The sequence below is a fragment of the Eulemur rufifrons genome, chromosome 14, assembly GCF_041146395.1.
Source record: "Eulemur rufifrons isolate Redbay chromosome 14, OSU_ERuf_1, whole genome shotgun sequence".
Lineage (NCBI taxonomy): Eukaryota > Metazoa > Chordata > Mammalia > Primates > Lemuridae > Eulemur > Eulemur rufifrons.
In genome coordinates this window covers 17958359-17977649 of record NC_090996.1, presented here as the reverse complement: position 1 = coordinate 17977649, position 19291 = coordinate 17958359, and the positions used below count along the sequence as shown (strand labels likewise).

Here is a 19291-nt window from a genome sequence, read left to right as displayed (position 1 = left end):
GTAGTTTTACATTAACCATTTCTGTTAAGAAAGGAACTACAGAGTGCTCCAAATAACACGCAGATGGTCCCTTTTTTCCATAATTAAACCGCCAGGAGGTGAGAGAGGCGGATCCTACCTCCAGCTAACAAAGTCACAAAATGTAAACCCGAAAGAACAGAAACCTGTTCGGTGATACAAACGCCAGCCAGCGGTACCGTGGAAGAGGAGGGCCAACGGCAACCCCATGAAAAGTGAGAAGAATCCAGGAGAACCCACTCACCCTACTTATGAGTAAACGCGAGGCCTGAGACCCGCCCACGCCCAAAAGAAAATGGAGAGGAGGGAAAATCCTTACGAGTGGGATGCTGCGGACAATTCTACAACCTAACCAGAGGAAGGATACACACAAGGTAGGGAATAAAAGCAGGTCTTTGAGATGTAACTATTACGGGAAACACGAAATCATTCATGAAAGCATGTGTTTGTGTCCCTAAGAAAATACAAACGCTATAACTAAAACTTGGCAGATTGGAAGATAAGACAACAGATTTAGTTACGGAAAGCTGCCAGAAAGGCGGTCTAGGTGAAATAGAAGCCAAATGAGGAAAGGGAGGACTGAAAAGGAACTAAAAATGCAAAAGCAGAGTTTAAATACATATTTGAAGCAGCAAAGAGCAGACTCAATCCTACAGAAAATTGAATCAACAATGTAGAGTGTTTGTGACACTGAGCTCTAGAAAGTTAATTCACTGCCAAGGAGGAGGCATTTTGATATGAGTCAGGGACATAATTAGGCACAACACTAGGGGCAGAGAGAAATTTTTCTTTCTTTTATGTGTCTTCTCTGAGCTGGAACTGGAACTAGGGCCTAGAGCCTTCTCTCGCTTTGGTGGAAGTACCTCATTTCCCATCCTTAGAAGACCAAACAGGAGTCAGGCTGGACCGCAAGGGGGAGGCAGCAAGGAAGAGAGCTCTCAGTCCAGACAAAGGCATCCTCAAAGCTGGTCTAGCGAGGCTAGCTTTGATGACCAGTGTAGAAAAGTATAAAGGATTTGAGGCTTGGAGTCCTATCTCTCGAACATTCGGAGACACCAACAGCTGGAGAATGAACTTTCTAAAGTATAGAATACAAAAGAATGAGACAAAAAGAACATTAAAATGATAGACAAGAGGTCAGAGAACAGAAACCAATCCCATAAATAAGTGGTGCTCCTCAAGAAAAGCCCGGATGGATGGGAGGAAGTAGCAGGAAACAGGATGATAGAAACAATTTAAAATGTAAAACCCAGAAAACTGACAACACCCAATGCTGGCAAGGATGTGGAGAAAGAGAACTCTCACTCATTGCTCCTGAGAATGAAAAATGGTACAGCCACTTTGAAAGACAGTTTAGTGGTTTCTTACAAAACTAAATATAACTTTCCCATACGACCCAAAAATCACACTTCTTGGTATTTAGTTGAAAACTTATGCCCACACAAAAAGCTGCACACAGATGTTTATAGCAGCTGTATTCACAATTGCCAAAACTTGGAGGCAGCCAAGATGTCCTTCAGGAAGTGAATGAATCAACTGTGGTATATCCAGGCAATTCTGCACGAAAGAGAAACGTGCTATCAAGCCAGGAAAAGACATGGAGAAAACTTACATGCATATTAGTCAGTGAAAGAAACCATCCAAAAAGGCTACGTATATGATTTCAGCTATATACATTCTGCAACATGCAAACTATGGAGACAGTAAAAAGATGTGTGGTTGTCATGGGGTTCGGGGGAGGAAAGCATGAACGAGCAGAGCACAGAGGATTTTTAAGGAAGTGAAAAATTGTATGATGCTGTAATAGTTGATATATGTCATTCTACAGCTGTCCAAACTCACCGAACACACAGCACCACAAATGAACTCTAATGTAAACTACGCACCTGGGGTGACGACGATGTGTCAAGGTAGGTTCATCAATTGTGACAAATGACCACTCCGGCAGGGGTGTTGATAATGGCAGAGGCTGTGCATGTGTCGGGGGAGGGAGTAGGTGGGCTATGTCTATACCTTCTGCTCAATTTCACTGTGAACCTAAAACTGCTTTAAAAAATAAAGTTTCCCCAATAATAAAAATTATGATAGTACAATCAAGCCTTCCCAAGCTGACCTCAACAGGTGCCAGGCCAACGAGAAAACCAACATGTCTATATTCCATGATGAAATTCTCTATTTTGAGGATGAATGGGGGAAAAAATCATACAAGAATTCAGGAAAAAATAATAATAAGCGGCCCACAAAGGAACAAAATTGGGCTGACCTCAGACATCTCTTTCTCAACACTAGATGCCGGAAGGTAGGGAGTGATGCCTGCGAGATGTTGAGGGGAAAGGTTTGAACCTGTAGGTTCTCTGCCCCGCTGTGTCGCCAGGCGGAGATACTCTTAGGTAAACAAGAGCTGGGAAGGGCGACACGAGCACTGAGGACAGAGTCCACCCTCGCCCTCCCACTGCGCTCACACCACTCCCTTGCTCACGGCGCTCCGGCCACCCCAGGCTTCTCTCCGTAACACACACGGCCTTTGCGTGTGCCGTGCCCTCTGTCTGGGCACCACTTCCTCTGATTGCCCATGGCCGGCTTCCTGTCACTCTTCAAGTTGAACTTAGATATCACTTCCTCAGAGGAGGATGAATTGTGTATCGTTCACACGCATGTACACACATGTGTATGCATACACACATACATGAACACAAACACATGACTGATAGTTCCACAAGGGCAGGAACCTAGTGGTCCTCTTCACCGCTACCCAGCAGGGATCTGGCACACAGCATAGCTCGTGGCCAGCCCAGGCACCGTCATATCTAGCGTTCAAAAACCACCAAGACATGTGAATAAAAAGAAGGACAAAGTTTACTAAAGGGACTTACAGTTAGCAATGAAATTAGTTAAGCATGGAATTCAGTTGCAATTATGGTTACAAATATGAGTAAAAAACAGCATTCAAGAGCAACCAATTTTCCCATCCTACCAGGGAAAATGTAACATATACTGTTTTGTTCTTGATAATTATAAGAGAAATAGAAGTCTAACTCTTAAAAATAGAATTAACATCAGTATGTATGCTTTTTAAATCATTGGTAAAGAAAAAAGAAGCAAAACCTTATAGAAGATAAAACAGAGAAAATGTTTCAAGAAAAAAGAATTAAGAATCAAACGCATTCAACAAAAAGAAAGAACTGAGATCAAATGCATTCATTATAGAAATAAATGTTATTTGGTTAAGACCCTCAGGTTGCACCAAAAATAAATAAATAAAGCCAACTTTACTGTTCTTACCAGCTATGCACCCAACAAAAAGACATGGAAAAGTTAAAATAAAAAGGCTACTAAGAGATCTACCAAGGTAACACAAACAAAAGAATTCAGGGATAGCAATATTAAAATATGAAAAAATAGAATTCAAAGTAAAAAGCATTCGCTAGGGGAAAATAGTCATTTTATCTTGACAAAAGATAAAATCCACAATTCCACAATGAAAATATAACTGTCATGAATCTTTCTGTGATGAATAACACAGAATCAAACTTTATAAAAACAAAAACTATCAGAAATTCAAGCAAAAAGGGAAAGAATCCTATTGAAGAGAAAGAGTTTGACCTACCTCATTCAGCTTTTGGCAGATCAAGAGAGTAAAGATAAATAAATAATATAGAGTCCTTAAATAATGCTATTTATAAAGCTGCTTTAAACCACACAGGGAATATGCCTGCTTTTTCAAATAAAACATTTACCAACAAAAAAATATGGAGCAGAAATTGCACAGGGCACCTTCTCCTCTACCATTCAGTAAAATCAGAAATTGAGGACAAAAATTTAGGCAAAAGAACACAAAGCACTGATAAATTTCTAAACACTCTACCAAATTATTCTTGGATCCATGGAGTAACAAAACTGAAATCAGAACTTTTAGAAACAAAACTATAATTGCAGAATTTTTAGAAAATCATTCCAAAGAAAGCACGTTTTCAAACTCATAGGATATGGCCAAAGTGGTGCTCAGAGGCAAACTCATAGCATTAAATGCATTCATTATTTTTTTCACCATGAAAATAAAGTTTTCAACCCAAAAACTTGAAAACAAGAACAAAGCTCAGAAAAGTAGGCCAAAAGAAAACAAAGCCGTATCAGAAAATTTAAACAGAATCAATAAATACAAGAGTACTGATTCTTTTTTTTTTTTTTTTTTTTTTAAAGGGAGGGGAGAACGGGTGGGGAGCAATAAAACGGCCAAGCTGGCAAGATCCAGACTGGGGTGGGGGGAAAAAAGAAGTGACTGGAACAAAATCACCAAGCCTGGGGTCCAAGGATGTGAAATCTCAGTACAGATCCATGTAAAGGCATCAAGCCAGTCAGCTCTCTCTGCAAAGCAATTATCACCTGCAACAGACTGGGCAAGACAAGGGAAAGAGGGGAAAAAAAAAAACAAAACATAAATATATACAATGAGGAGTGAGAAAAGGAAACTCATGATAGAGGGGCTTTTTCTTTTAATCCCTGGAATATACTAAGCTAAATTTTATGCAAATAAATTTGAAACTTTTGGTGAAGAAATGATTTTCTGAGAAAACAACTCACTACAAATTGGCTCGAGAAGTAGAAAACTAGTGACCAATCACCCAGGACAAACTTATTCTGCCAGGAATGCTTCCCCTCCCCCTACCTCCCAGAACTCTGTGTGGCTGGCCCCCTCTGGCCATTCAGGTCTCAGTTCAAATGTCACCATGTCATAGAAACTTCCAGACATCCTATCAAAAGCTCCACCCTCAAAAGCGACCTCATGACCCTGCTTCATAGCATTCACCACACTGGTGTCTGTATGAAACTATTGATTTATCTATGTTTGAACTTATTCATTTGCTCTCCCTCCCCTGGAATGGAAGCTCCTTGTGGGCAGGGACCTTGTTTCTCTTGTTCACCAAGTATTCCTCTAGGTATATATGTGATGAATGAGTCAATGAATGAAGACCAAAGGAAGCAAGACAGGCTTCCAGAAAATCCTTCCAAGTAATCTCTTATGATATAAAGGAGGACAAATCTTTAAAGACAGTAATAACATTCCTAGAAAATACTTCAAGGGTTGAACAACTCAGCCAGCAAGTTCATGGATGGGAAGTTGACCACGGGTCTCAAAATTCTACTCCGTTACGATTAGAGGAAGAATTAAATATAGGCTTCAAAAGTCACAGAGACGCTGGGACTGGCTTACACGATCAAGAGCCTGTTAGCTTTCCCCTCCTCAGAGGGAACCAACCGCTCCTCTGACCCCCTGAGTCCCAAGGGCCATTCTTAGTCTGAGTCTGGTGCTGTCTAAGCCACAGTCACCAATACATCTGTTCTCATCGTCTGTCTCCACTGGAGTGTAAGCTCCGTGAAGACAAGAGCTTTGTCTGTTTCATCCACCACTGAATCCACGGTGGCCTTGGCAGGGGCTCAGTAAATATAGTTTCCATGCACGAATGGAGAAACAAACTCTTGTCTGTCTTCCTTCTCTAGAATGTAAAACCATCATCTGTCTTGTTTCCTGCTATAATCCCCCGCACCCAGACAAAACCTAGCACATAGTAGGTGTTCATGAAAATGAACAAAAGAATGAACAAGAATTCAAAGCCTTTCTTCTAAGTAATTTCAACTGTTCATTTCCTACCTGTCCCAGGAAATGTGGCTTTTAGGGGAGGAGTGTGGAAGCATTTTTAAAAGAACAGTCGTTCTGACAAACAGGGCGTAAGTCATAAAAGTGAAGGTCAAGGTCTAGTGGATCCCTAAGGGATAATCAAAGGTCAGCAACTAGAAAGCAAGGCCCCAGGTTCTCCTGCCAGCTCTGCCAGTGACTGGGGGATGGTTTGGAAAAGGGCCTTTTCCTGCAGAGACTTGCGTTTCCTTGTTCCTAAAACAAAGAGTTAATGCAAACAGTGATTCTTCAAGCGTGGGCTGCACATCACTGAGGCACTGAGGTAGATCCAGCGACTGGCAGCATGTCAGGTGGGGAGAACTGTTATGAAAAACAAAAAATGAAGCTGCGTAGTAGAAAAAGGTGTGGGCCGGGGGTGCGGGCTGCAATTTCCAACAGGGTGGCCAGGGAAGACCTCACTCACAAGGGAGCTTCTGGGCCAAGTGAGGCAGTGGACACTGGGGAAAGAGTTTCAGGCTAAGGGAACCTCAAGTGCAAAGGCCCTGGGGCAGGAGCAGCCTGGAGCTGTGTGAGCAAAAGGCAAGAGGACAGTGGGGCTGGAGCAGAGAAGGCGAGGAAGAGGTAAGTCAGAGAATAAAACAGAAGGGCAGGGCGGGGCTTGGAGCCACTGGGAGGACGCTGGCTTTGCCCAGAGTGAGATGGGAGCCGCTGGAGGGTCTGAGCAGAGGGACATCACCAGCGTCCAGGGGGATCGCTCAGCAGACTGTGGGGACATGTGGAAGCAGGAGGACCAGGGAGGGGAGCTGGAGTCATCCAGACAAGCGACGGTGCAGGTGCAGACTGCAGAGGAGACGGACAGGGAGAGATGGCCGGATCCTGTGGACCGAATGGTGTGTGAAAGAGAGAGAAGGAAAGAGAGAGAGAAAGAAAGATCAAGAGAAAAGGAGGTGAGACGGGTCCAAGGCCTTTTGCCTGAGAAAGTGGAAGGACGATGCTGCCACGTGTTGAGATGGGGCTGAGGGAGGGGTGCGTGGGGGTGGAAGCGTCACCTGTGCTGTCGCCATTGTTCCCAGCTGTCCGCTTTCCGGGCACACGGTGGGACTGCAATTCTCCAGTCCCTGAGCAGGCAGAGGTGGCCAGTGAAATGCAGGCAGCAGGGTACGTGCCACCTGCAGGCAAGAACGCCTCTGCCTCCCCTGCCTTGCCAGCCGTGGGACCCAGAGACAGAGGAGGACAGCATGGGATGGCCCCAGCTGACCTGCTGTGATGTCACCTGAGCAAGAAACAAACCACGCTCACCCGAAGCCTCCCAGATCGGGAGATCTGGCCAAGGAGGGCCGAGGAGCAGATGGCTGGTTTGGGACTTAATGTGAGACGTCTGTTAGGCCCCCACATGGAGAGAGCCACCGAGCAGACAGTGACCAGTGACTTGTGTCCAAGTCTCCTGCCCCCACACTCCACGCAACTGTGATCTGGGGAGGCTCCTTCAGGGACCACCCGTAAGCTCCCCCAGGGGGTGGGGCTGCAGGGGACAAGGACACAGAGGGCACAGGCGGGGTAGCCAGTGGCCTCCCTCTCCCCCTTCCAGCACGGGACCCCGTGGAGAAAGCAGGGTGGAGAGAGGCCCGCAAAGAAGGGAGACGAGGATACAGACAGGAGAGTGACGGCTCCACGAGCGCATCCAGAGGGGACAGGGCACATTCCGAGTGACTTCCCACGTACTGGGTTTACTTAAGAGTGTGAGAGTCTTGTAAAAATAGCACAGTTCTCCTAAATGTTTTTACTATTCTATTCATGCTTTATGTAAGACTTGTTATTATTGCTGTGACTTGGGCAGCTTGGACAGGGGCCAGGGAGGGACTGAAGCCCCCTCGTCCAAACACTGCGCCCACCCACTGCCACCCTGGGGTGTGGAGGAGAGGCTGGCGGAGGGCCTGGCCTGGCACCTGCCTCCCTGCAGGGGCCTCCTCTTGCCTAGACACAGGCCCTGGGACAGAGAGAGTGGGAGGGGACATGCGTGCACCTCCCGCCTCCCCTCACTGGCCCCCTCCTCCCTGTGCGTGAGCACACCTGTGTGCTTGTATGTGTGCATGTGTGTGCACGTGTCTCCGTCACTCTCCCTTTGTCTATTTCTCTTTTTCTGTTTCTGTCTTTGTTTCTCTCTGTATCTCCCCCTGTGTATGTGTCCCTATGTTTGTGCCTCCGTGTCCTTTGTCTGTCTCTGGGTCTCCATCTCTCCCCCTCTTTCCCTCTGCACATGTCTCCCTGTCCCTGCGTCTCCCTCTCGCTCTGTCTCTGTCCCCTCCACCTGCCCTTCTGGCTCCCTCTGCCCCATCTCAGCCATTCGGTGTGTCCCTCTCAGAGTGTGTGTGTCGCTCCCTCTGTGTCTGTCAGCCCTCACAATACCTGTCTCCTTCCCTCCCCTGCCCCACGGCCATCCCTGACCCACACCCTGGGGAGGCTGGGACACGGGACAAGGCTGCCACAGCTGCAGCCCTGCCCGGGCTCTGGCCTGAGCACCCACCTGGCTCTGCAGCCAGAAGCTGAGCACAGGCGCCCGTGCCCAGGCCCCACCATCGGGGACAGGGACAGCCCCTGACAGGGGACCCTGCCTCCCACAGCCACGTTCAGGGCCAGACCACCTTCCACACCTCGCTGCATCCGGTGATAGAGCTCAGCTCCATTGTATTAGTTTTTGGACTCAATGCTATAGTAGATAAAAAGCAATCAGGAATCGCAGGAAGGAAAATGCAAGAACTCAGTGCCGCTACTATCCCCACCTTTCAGGTAAGGAAACCGAGAGCCGCGTTTCCTCTGACAACCCGCAAGAGTTCCGAAAAACTCCAGCTTCCTCCGTCCTGAACACTGTCTCCACCCCTGTCCCTCCCGGGCCACACCTTCCTCAGGACCCTCAAGCACCTGCCCAGGCCTCGGGTCAAGGGGTCCTGGAGCCCGGGCTCCACCCAGGAGGGCGTCTGCCCTGGTCTGTGTGGTCCTGCAGTCACCCCACCCCCCAATCTCCTCCCCCAGCTGCCCCGGCTCCCAGTGGCCCTGAATGCTTTGCTTCGTACACCTGCTCTTAATTCTGTTTTGAGCATTTCCAAGGTAACACGCACGTTCCACAGAATGACCAGAGACACCCTGGTGAGACACGGGGTACCAGCTTTCCCGTCCAAAGGGATTCTGCTGCCTACTAAGGGCCACTGGGTCCCGGGGACACCACAGTGGGGAAGTTAATCACGGTGTCTGCTCTGCTCATAAGGTGCTCACTTAAGGACAAGAGATACGAACCATAAACACACACAGAAATAAAGACTCAAGGTCACTTCAGCAAGTGGTCCATGCAGCGAAGGAAAGAGGCCTTGAGAGGAGACAGCGGGAGGGCTGGGGGGCTGGGGGCACCCGCAGATGTGGCAGCTGAGCTGACACCAAAAGCATACAGTCTTCCACGTACAGAGAAAGGGAATTCCGGGCGAGGGACCAGCAAGAGCAAATGCCCTGAGGTGGCGAATGAGCCTGGTGTGTCCCTGGAGCTGCAGGGAGGCCTGCGCGGTGGAGCAGAGTGAGAGAAGGTGGCACCGAGAGAGGTCACAGCAGTGGCAGGGGCTAGACCAAGAGCAAGCACCGGCTGGCAGCAGGGCCCTGGCCCACGCCCAGCTCCGCCCCAGATGCTGCAGACGCCCACCCAGCCCTGCCCACTCTGGGCTGCAAAGTGAAAGGGGACCAGGACACTGGCCCCCTGCCTGGCTGTGCTCCAGAAAGCCCTGGGGAGCCGGTTAGAAATGCAGATTCCTGGGCCTCCCCCCAGACCCACCAAGCAGACGGTCCAAGGGCAAGGCCCTGGGCCTCTAAATCTCAACAAGGTCCCTCAATCATCCTGTGGCACTGCCAAGCCTGGGACCCACCAGATGGATCAGAGCTCCTCACCCTGGCTGGGGTGGGCTCTGGTGACGGCGCTGAGGAAGACCTGGGCCAAATGGTGTGTTTCCAGGGATGCACGTCTCTGGGAGGAAGGTTCTAGTGCACCATCATAGCGTCCTGTTACACCAAACAATAAAGACCTCTGAACTCAGGCACAGCTGCAGCCACTTGGCTAACAGGACGGAAGACGTGGCCACAGACTCCTTCAGTTTCCTCGTTGTGCGCCATCACCAGCACCTGTTGCCCCTTTACGGGACCAGCCCCAATTTTGAGGAACCACCTGTGGCAGAGTGATTGTTTTTCAGGCTTTCATTTGTTTGTTTGTTTATTTCTTGAGACAGAGTCTCACTCTGTCACCCAGGCTAGCGTGCAGTGGTGTCATCACAGCTCACAGCAACCTCAAACTCCTGGGTTCAAGTGATCCTCCTGCCTCAGCCTCCTGAGTAGTTGGGACTACAGGCTTGCGACACCACGCCCTGCTAATTTTTTTTCTATTGTTTTGTATAGACAGGGTCTTACTATGTTGCTCAGGCTGGTCTCAAACTCCTGGGCCCAAGTGATCCTCCCACCTCGGCCTCCCAGAGTGCTGGGATTACAGGCGTGAGCCACTGTGTCCGGCCACAAGTGATTGTTTTAATGGCCCAATTCCTCAACCCTCCCTGTGCCCAGGCCCTTGGCGGTTGTAACCCAGCAGTGCCCTCCCACGCCAACGCTGGGCTCAGCCGTGCCACTTGCTTTGGCCAGTGGGATATAGGCAAATGCCACGTAAGTAGAGGCTTGAAAAGCATGGGCACCACGTGGCCTGCTCTGGCTTTCACATCTCTGCCACCACCATGAGGATCTGGCCGGCCAGCCTGTTGGAGTACAAGAGACACACAGCCCAGCTACCCCCACTGCTCCAGAAAAGCCACACATGGGAAGGACCCAGCACAGCCCAACCTAAATTACTGACCACAGACTCTGAATAAATACTTGCAATTGTGTGCCACTGAGGTTTTGCGGTTGTTGTTACACAGCATGACTGTGACAATAGCTAACCCATGTACTCTCTCTTCTACATGGTTTAGGTGGGGCTGTCCTCAGCTCCCATCCGAGGGTGGGCATGTGACCAAGGCCTGGCCTTTCAACACAATCCATCCCCACGGGCCCCACCAACAGGTCTAGGGGTGAGGACACAGCCAAGCTGATCCAGTGAGAACCAGTGCTGGGACTTCTGTGTACACCTTGGGGAGGAAGATCTCTCTTCTCCCCTGAAGTTAAGGATAAGAGGTAAGTTCAAAGTCTTCAGGGACTACCACATAGGGAGAGCCCACCTGGAGGTGACGCTAACCCAGAGGAAGGCAGAGCCAAGCGCTAGGAAGAGACAAAGTCCCAATAGCATCGTGCAACCCAGCCACATCACCACCCTGGACTTTTCTACCATGAGATTCCCTGATGAGAGACGCTTTTTCCCTGCGCCCACTGCCATTGAGCCCCCCTCACTGGCACTGAGCCCTGGAGTCTTGGCCACCAGAGCTGCTCCTTTGGGGTCATCTGCCCAAGGCCTGGTCCGTACACCCATCTCAGAGTTGTGCCCACCTACCTGCAGGGTGGGGGTCTGCCGCAGACGTCCCCACTTCCAGCGCAGAACAGCCAGGGCCGCCCGATCCCCACTGTCCAATCAGACTCTCTCGCAAGACCTCGGCCCATTAGACCCGGGCACTGGCCCCCAATCCTGTGACAGCGAACCGCTGGCCTAGAAGTTGCAACCTGGCGGGACGAGGATCTCCCAACTCTCGAAGTGTTTGGCATTGGCCCGCAGGCCAGGTGTCGTTTATATAAATTGAATGCATCGTCAGATGTTAACAATCAATCAAGAGATTTCATATAAAAACCTGGAGTTTTGATAAAAAGGACAACTGGCCCCACCTGGGCCCCCATCCTGCAATGGTAACAATCACCTGGAGTGAGGAGCTCTTGCCCCCGCCCTCCCAGCCCCCACCACTCCCTCTTCCTGTCACCCTCTTAGGTTTCCAGCCTGGCCCCTGCGGGATTCTGGTTGATGGCTCTGGACCATCAACCCTGAGGGCTAGCGATTTCCCCTTTCCCTGGCCCCTGTGAGCAGCAGCACCGTCCTAATAAACTCTCCTTTACTCTTACTTGGGATCAAGCCTGTTCCTGTCGCTTGGGACCCAAAGAGCTTAAGCACCACTGTCCTGCAGGCAGCGCAGAGGCCAGAGGTCGCGGTATCCCTGGGATGAGTCTGGCACCCCAGGATTTAAACATGGGATGACCGTGAGCCCCTTCAGCCCCTACGGTGTCCCACCGAACACCTCTTCTCAGGAGCAAAACAAGAGAGGGAGGAGGGAAGAAAGAACAGGCGATGAGTCCAGGGAACGATGGCACAGAGGACAGACCCTCTCTCTGCACACAGAAGTTCCCAGAACCCCAAGCGCATGCAACGAGTACTCACGGAGCCCTTCTAAAGGCTCGGTGCATTCACACAATGTCCATCGCAGAACCTAGACCAGCTGGCACACCGAACCCTTACTAAGTGCCGGCTCGCCCGGGTTCTGGGATGGAGCATATGTGAACTGGACACGGCCTATGCCCACAGCGTCGGCAGGGGACAGGGAGACTGAGGGGAAACAAGCATGCTGTGTAGCAGTAGGACAGCAATCAGAGCACTGGGGAAACCGGCTGGGAGGAGGACGTGCTGAGGGCGATGAGGGGGCTGATTTCAGTGGGGTAGGCCAGGAAGTCCTAACTGACAAGAGGACATTTGAGCAGTGACCTGCCTGAGTGTGTCCCTGTGCTTGTGCCTTGTGGATTTCTGGGGGAGGAGTCCCAGACAGAAGGAACAGCAAGTGCAAGAGTCCTGAGGCAGGAGCATCATGTCCTGCTCAAGGCCCAGCAAGAGGGCTGGTGTGGCTGGGGCGGAGTGACTGCGGGGGTGGAGAAGAGAAGGGATGGTCGGAGAGGCAGTGGGACAAGTCAGAGTAGGCCTAGCAGGCATCAAAGGCCCTCAGCTGTGGCCCTGAGTGAGGCAGGATGCATTGGAGGTCCTGAGCAGAGGAAGGAGGCGATCTGGCTCAGGTGTAACAGGGCCCCTCTGGCTGCTGGGTGGAGAACAGACCCTGGGGGCCAAAGGCAGAAGCAAGGCCCAGCAAGGGCTGCTGCCCTGGCCCAGGGGGGCGCCGGGGCTGCAGGGTGTGGTCGGGCTGGGCTGGACGCCGAATGACCAGCCAGCAGGACTGGCCAGTGGACCAGACATGGGCATCGATGAGGACGCAGAGGCCCCAGCACTGGCAGGGGTGGCAATTCATGAAAACGGGGAGGAGGTGGAACAGGGGCACAGGCTATGGGCTCCCCAGAAGGACAGCCCCCTCCCACAGGAACCTTGGCCTGGTACCGACAGATCTGCCAGCTTTTCAAGAAAAGCCATAAATCCAGATGTTTCTGTGAAGTTCCTCAATTTTCAAACGTTGGCAACTTATCCAAACACACTGTCAACACTGCAGGGCCAAAGAAAACAAAGATCCAGTCCCGATCTGACCGAGGGCCAGCTGCGTGCAGCCTCTGACATGAGGGTCAGGTGACAGCAGGCACCATGTGATGGCGAGGCAGGTGTCATCCTCAGGCCCCTGCCAGGGAAACTGAGGCCCAGTGAGGGCAAAGCCCTACCCAAGGCTACACAGCAGGCAAGTGGTGACACGGGGACTGGAACCCAAACTGTCTGGCCCCAAAGCCTGTGGTCACGAGAACAGTGATCAGCCACCTCCATCGTCCAGACAAAAACAGAACAAAGCCCTCATTGCACACGTGAGATAGAAAGGGCCAGAGAGGCGGAGTGTGACTTACCCCCAGCCACCCAGCACAATGGCATCAGCCTACAGTCGAGCCTGGGGCACGTGACTCCTCCCCATGAGGCCGGATGGAGGAGCCCAGGGAGCCTGAATGAATGGGGGTGTGGGCGTGGAGGGGGCAGGTGACAGCCAGGCTCTGGAGCCTCCTGCCTGGTGCAGATCCCAGCTCTGCCACTTACTAGCTGTGTGACCTTGAGCAAGTCACTTCACCTCTCTGTGCCTCGGTTTCCTCATCTGGAAAATGGGGGTATAACCATGGCACCCACCTCATAGGGCTATTAGGGGGTGAAAGGAAGTAACACTTGTCGAGGGCTTAGAGCAGCACCTTCCAAAGTCCCAATCTTTGCCCGTCAGATGCTCCCGCAGGAACCCTGGCTAATATAACATTACACCCCACCGCTATACAAAGTATACATGTCATGGAATTCAACTTGGACCCCCTCCATCTATTAAAATTTAAAAACCAGAAATTAAAAATTTTAAAAAGCCAAAAAATATATATTATACCAACATACTCCCAAGTACTAGAAACCTCCTGGTCGGGGACATCACGCTAGTGAAAAATGTAGCATCATAATTTAGGGGATTGGACAGAAGAGCTGGGGTTCATGCAGCAAAGAAGGGGAGGCAAGAGAGGTACTGGGAGGCTAGCGGGGGGGGGAGGTTCTCCCAGGCTCAGGGGAGAGGGGGAGCAGGTAGAAGGGGCACCTCACTAGAAGGGGCAGGGTCCCCGGTCAGCCCCCCGCCTCAGCCTGGGGAAAGAACCGGATCCCAAGAGCGACAGCAGTAACCATCACCAAAGTGCATGCCACAAATACTCACTGAGCACCTGCCACGTGCTGGCGTTCTGACCACCAGGGAACCAGCAGCGAGCAATGCAGATGAAACATCAGCGCAATTCACAAAGCAAGTACCACTGAGGGAAGGTCAATGGCGGGAAGCACTTGAATAAAAGTTAAGCAGCAGATGTGGGGGATTGATCTTGAATGAGGTGGTTGGAGAGAGCTGAGCCCAGGCTTGAAGTTGTGGGAAACGCTCGTGGGCATGTCTGCAGGAAGAGCATTCCAGGAAGAGGGAACAGCCTATACAAAGGCCCTGAGGCCAGATTGTGCCCAGGGTGTTCACTGACTCCACGCACCTCGGGCAGGTGCTAGCTGCTCCGATCCCCGTCTGCCGGGTAGCCGAGGGAGGCTCTGTCCTGAAGCCACACTGCTAGTAAGAGGTGGAGCCCAGCCTTGAACTTCCACCTGTCATACAGGGGAGAGTGGTTCTAGATAGAGTCCATTGGAAACGTGCTCCTCCTCCAAAGTCTCTGGGACTGCGGGTGGGGCCGCCACTGTGCGGGGCACGCTGGGTCCCACATGCACCTTGTGGCTTCACCCGGCCACCTGGCCCTGTGACTGGTCTCTCCCTTCTCTCTCCAATCCCACCTCCCTCCTGGCAGCCTTACAACCCGCCCCTGCAAGACCCTGCTGTTCCCGCAATCTCCCCAGGCCACCCATCTTCTCAGGCTCGAACGGGTGCAGAATGAAGTCCAACGCGTGGGCCCGATGCCCACGAATGTCACCTGTGCTTCCAGCTGGCGCGAGCCCCCACCTGCTCCAGCATGGCTCCTACCCCAGACCCTCACTCTTCCCTCCTCCAGGCCTCTCCTCTGCTCCCTCCACCCACGCCGCCAAGAAGGCTGCACGTTCCCCCACCCCACCTCCCCGCACATCTAAACCAGAAGAGAAATCCAATTTGCGTGAAGGGCTTGGGGTGAGTCTGTGTCGAGGCCACGCTTCCCTTTCTGTGTGGAAGGCCGCCGATGCTCCTTCTTGGAGCAAGGAGAAAAGGTTCCTTTGTGCCGGGTCTGGTGAAAGTGTGTCTGTTTAGGGCAGGCTGCAGTTTCCTTTGTGAACGCTGGAGATTTTTAGTGTGGGAAAAAGGGCTTATTAGATTTCCCTGTAGCTGCCCAGAGTGGGGAGAGGTTTTTCCGAGCACAGAAAGAAATCACCGAACAGGCAAACAGGCGTTCGAGAAGGAAGGAACAGTTAGCGGCCGCTTCTCACGGAGAGGTTAGGATTTGCCGGCTGGTGTTTTCATCTGGGTGTATGGAAAACACAGAGACGGGAAGGAAGCTTTGCCCGGAGTTTCACGGGAAGGGAGGGGAGGAAGTTAGTTCATCCTCGATGTCTGGGGGTGGGAGGCAGGATTTTGTTCAGGGGATTGTTGGGGTGTTATTTCCTCTTCACGTCAAAAAAAATACAATGGTCGCAGAACCCACAAAAAGGGTTGTCAAGGCAACAAAAGTTTGTGGCCAGGTACTTCCTAACATCCTTTTAGGACCGCAGCCTTGTGGAAGGCAGGATTTGGGCGCTGTGGGATCAGCTTCAGAAACCACCCCCGCCGGCTCCAACCTTCCACATTTCTCACCGGCACTGACAAGCCGATAACTATTTTCCAAGCTCCCAGAGAGGAAAACTGTGATTTTCTGAGAGGGATGATCTCTAGCCAACAGCGGCCAAGAGGAAATTGTGGGTTTGTTTCATTTATTTGCTCAACAAATTAACCATCCGTGTTTTTAACTACCAGAGGACTGGGAGCGGAGGTCTTAGCCGAGGCCCCAGAATGTCGCCTTCTCTGACCTCCCCCACCTGCGCCATTCTCTCCCGAGTCACTTTACTGGGATTCTTTTCTGTCCCCAAGAAGACAGTTCAGGCTCCCTTGTCAGAAACCTCTCTGAGCCTCCAATTCCTCATCTGATCAAGTGACCCCACCCCACCCCCAAGAAGTGTCTACCTCTAAGGCAGTGGCCAGAATTTCACAAAATTCTGGAGGTGAGAAGTTTTAACAGGGCCTGGTGCATGTTAAGGGCTCCGTAAATGTTAGCTGACATCGTTTTTCTATATTTTTCAATTAATAATTTTTTAAATTACTCAGGCTTGAACATCCCAAGTCAAGCCCTGGATGAGCTACAAGGAAATAACTGCAAGCGTTGGGGCCGTGACCTTCAGGCCAGAAGAGACCACGGACAGTTAAGAGGCTCAGCTGACCAGCCTGGGCCAGGACACTCCCCATAGGAGGGGACATTGCCGGTGCCAGGCGTGGCGTTGTATTTCCAAGTGAGGGAGCTTGGAGGCTGGATTCTACACAAAGGAGAAACTTGGCGAGAGGCAGAGGTGTTAAGTCCTAAACCTTGGAAACATCTTGAATTTGGAGAAGGATGCGTAGGGACCTCTGCCTCGAAGGATGCAGATGTTTCCAAGGGCAAGGCCTCTGTACGAGAGGGCAGGGTTGGGCTGTGTGGAAGGCAGGGAATTTTAGCCAAGATGCCTTTTGAAGTTAATTTGTTTTATTACATCCCACAGTAAAAATTCAAGTCCTGGGTGTACACCAGAAGTGAGTCTTCTGGGGTGGAACCAGCTGGGGACAGGATCTACTCAAACACCACGTATCTTTCACAAACGGCCAGCACCGCTCAAGTGGAGTCGCAGAAAAGTTCTGTTGGACACCCCCAGAATCGAGCCAGAGCCAGCAGCACCCCAGGAAGCCTCCCGCAGTCCATCGTCCCAAGACCTCATCCAACATGTATCCTGCAAATACTTATTGAAAACCTACTGTGCACTGGACACTACCCAGAGGCGGGGGGGGGGGTGCAGCAGTGAATGAGACCAACCCCGCCTGGCCCTCGCAGAGTGACATCCTATGGGAACAAGGGCGACAAGCTCATGACCAAAGACAGGCCCCAGAAAATGTCAGGTTGTGCCAAGCACGACAGGGAGGTAAAGGCAGTGGTGAGATGCAAAGACCACAAGACCCTGCCTCCAAAGGGGGGGTCCCAAGGTCTTCTCCCCAGAAGATCCTGCCCCAGAAGGCAGGAAGGAGCGTCCCACCAAAGCTAAGGGGGAGCCGGCCAGGGGAGGGAAGGGCCCCCCAGGCAGAGGGGCAGCTAGTGCAAAGGCCAGGAGCTCCTCGCTGGGTTTACACCCTCACCCCTCTGTCCTTTAAGCCACTTAGGCCGATCGCTTATTCAGGGCAAAGGAGGAGTTGGCGTCCACTCCCCTCTACCCTTGAGTACACACACACATGCCACGTCCACAGGGAAGAGCTATACATGCCTGGGGGAGTTGTAACCTTGGGGAAAGGGGTCAATTCACTCAGGAGGGTCCCCACACCTGCCCGTGGAGCAGCACCCCTTTAAAGGGACCGGGTCTTGTGGGCCAGCACCACCCTGGATCTGGCCAGGCAGAGGTCCCTGAGCCCTGCCATTGCCTAGCTGTCCGCCTTGGGACACTCACTCCAGCCCTGGCTGCCTATCAGGGCAGAGAAAGGGGTACAGGCAAGGGGCAATTTGATCGGCCTTCGGAAAAGTCAGCCCCCCGATTCCGATCGCAGCCTTGGGCTAAGCTAAGCCCCTCGGACTCCACAACCTGGAGTTCGCCGAGCTGTCCATGCTTTCCCGCCTGCCTCCTTTCTCCCCAGGCGCGTCCTCTCCCCGGAAGGGGCCAGGGCACCGAGGGCTCCCTGGCTTCTGGAAATAGGGGTGCCTCTGGGCGGGTCAGCTTTCCCGGGGACCCACGGGACTCCCCCCAATCCCCACTCCGTCTGGGAGGTTCTGTGCGGTTGAAGGTGGGAGTAGAATGACCCCCTCGGCTCCGGCTCTGAGAATCTGTGGTGGGAGGGGTGGCTTGTAGCAGGAGTCCCTGCACCACCGCCACCCCCAGAGGTGCCCCGGGGTGGGTGGGGGTACCCAGCGCCCCGGGAGAGGACGAAGAGGAGGGGGCACGCATGGAGATGAGTTCAGGCGCCGAGAGGAACGCGCGCCCCTCCGACCGGCAGCTGGGGTGGGTGCCCGGGACACGCACCTTCCCGGCGCGCGGCAACGTCCCCAGAGCAGCCAGCGGGCGTTCACCAGGGGCCGGAGCTCTGCCTCGAACCTTCGAACGCGGGGCGTCCCGGACGCCCAACATTCTGGCCCCCGGACCTTGGCCACGCGCGTCCCCCGCGCCGAACGTCCCCTCAGCGCTGCCGAGCGCGGGGATCGGTGTCGCGGCGGCGGCGCGGGGCCCCTCGCCCTGCCGGAGCAGCGAGCGCGGGTCTGGGGCTCGGGCCGCCGGGGCCGCGCAGCCCGGGGGAGCCGAGCCGAGCCCGCCGGCGCCGCCGCTCACTCACCGAGCCCGCCGAGCTCCTCCTCGCACGAGTACCAGATGCCGGTGTGGAAATTCCTGAAGAGGAAGCGGTCGTCGCCGGTCTCCCAGCTGTAGAGCGCGCCGCCAGGGGGGCCGTTCCCGGCGGCGGCGGCGGCGGCGGGGGCGGCGGTGCCGTTGGCCGTGGCGTTGGCGCCCGAGTTGGGGCAGTTGGCGCGCCCGCCCTGGCCACAGCCGGGCTTGGGCACCCGCTGCGTGCCCTGGCACCAGTACGTGGTGAGGAAGGCGGTGGTGGCGAAGAGCAGCGCCAGCAGGTTCAGGGCCACGGCCAGGAGCGCTCGGCCGCGGCGGCTCGTCTTCATGCCGCCCGCGCCGCCGGGACCGCACCGCCGGGGAGCTCCGCGCGCGAAGTTGGCAGCCGGCGCCCCGCGTCAGCGGCCGCTGCCTGCCGCGCCCCGGGGCTGAGGCGCCTGGGATCGGCGGCGGCGGACACGGCGCGGGCCCATGGCCCCCCCGGGGTGGGGGCGCGGCGCGGCGGGCGCGGGGGGCGCGGGGGGCGCGCGGGGCGGGCGGCGGCGGCGGAGCGGCTCCGGCGCGCCCGGAGCCCAGAGCGCGAGTGCACCTCGGCGAGGAGCCGCTGGCGCCTGGCAGCGGCCACGGCGCAGGGACGCGCGCCCCTCCGTGGGGAGACACCTGCAGGCGGCCGGCGACACTGTTCCGGCGCCCGCCCGCACGGGGAGAGG

The 19291-nt window shown here is 53.5% G+C and overlaps 1 protein-coding gene across 3 annotated transcripts in view; it reads right to left on the bottom strand.

The window, feature by feature from the left end:
- GSG1L (GSG1 like) overlaps positions 1–18910 on the bottom strand; it is a 185268-nt gene extending 166358 nt beyond the window's left edge. For all 3 annotated transcript variants that reach the window (XM_069486679.1, XM_069486680.1, XM_069486681.1), the window contains exon 1: positions 18574–18910. In XM_069486679.1, coding sequence (XP_069342780.1) covers positions 18574–18910 — 337 coding nt within the window. The remainder of the gene's footprint in view (positions 1–18573) is intronic.
- Positions 18911–19291: the final 381 nt, after the last annotated feature.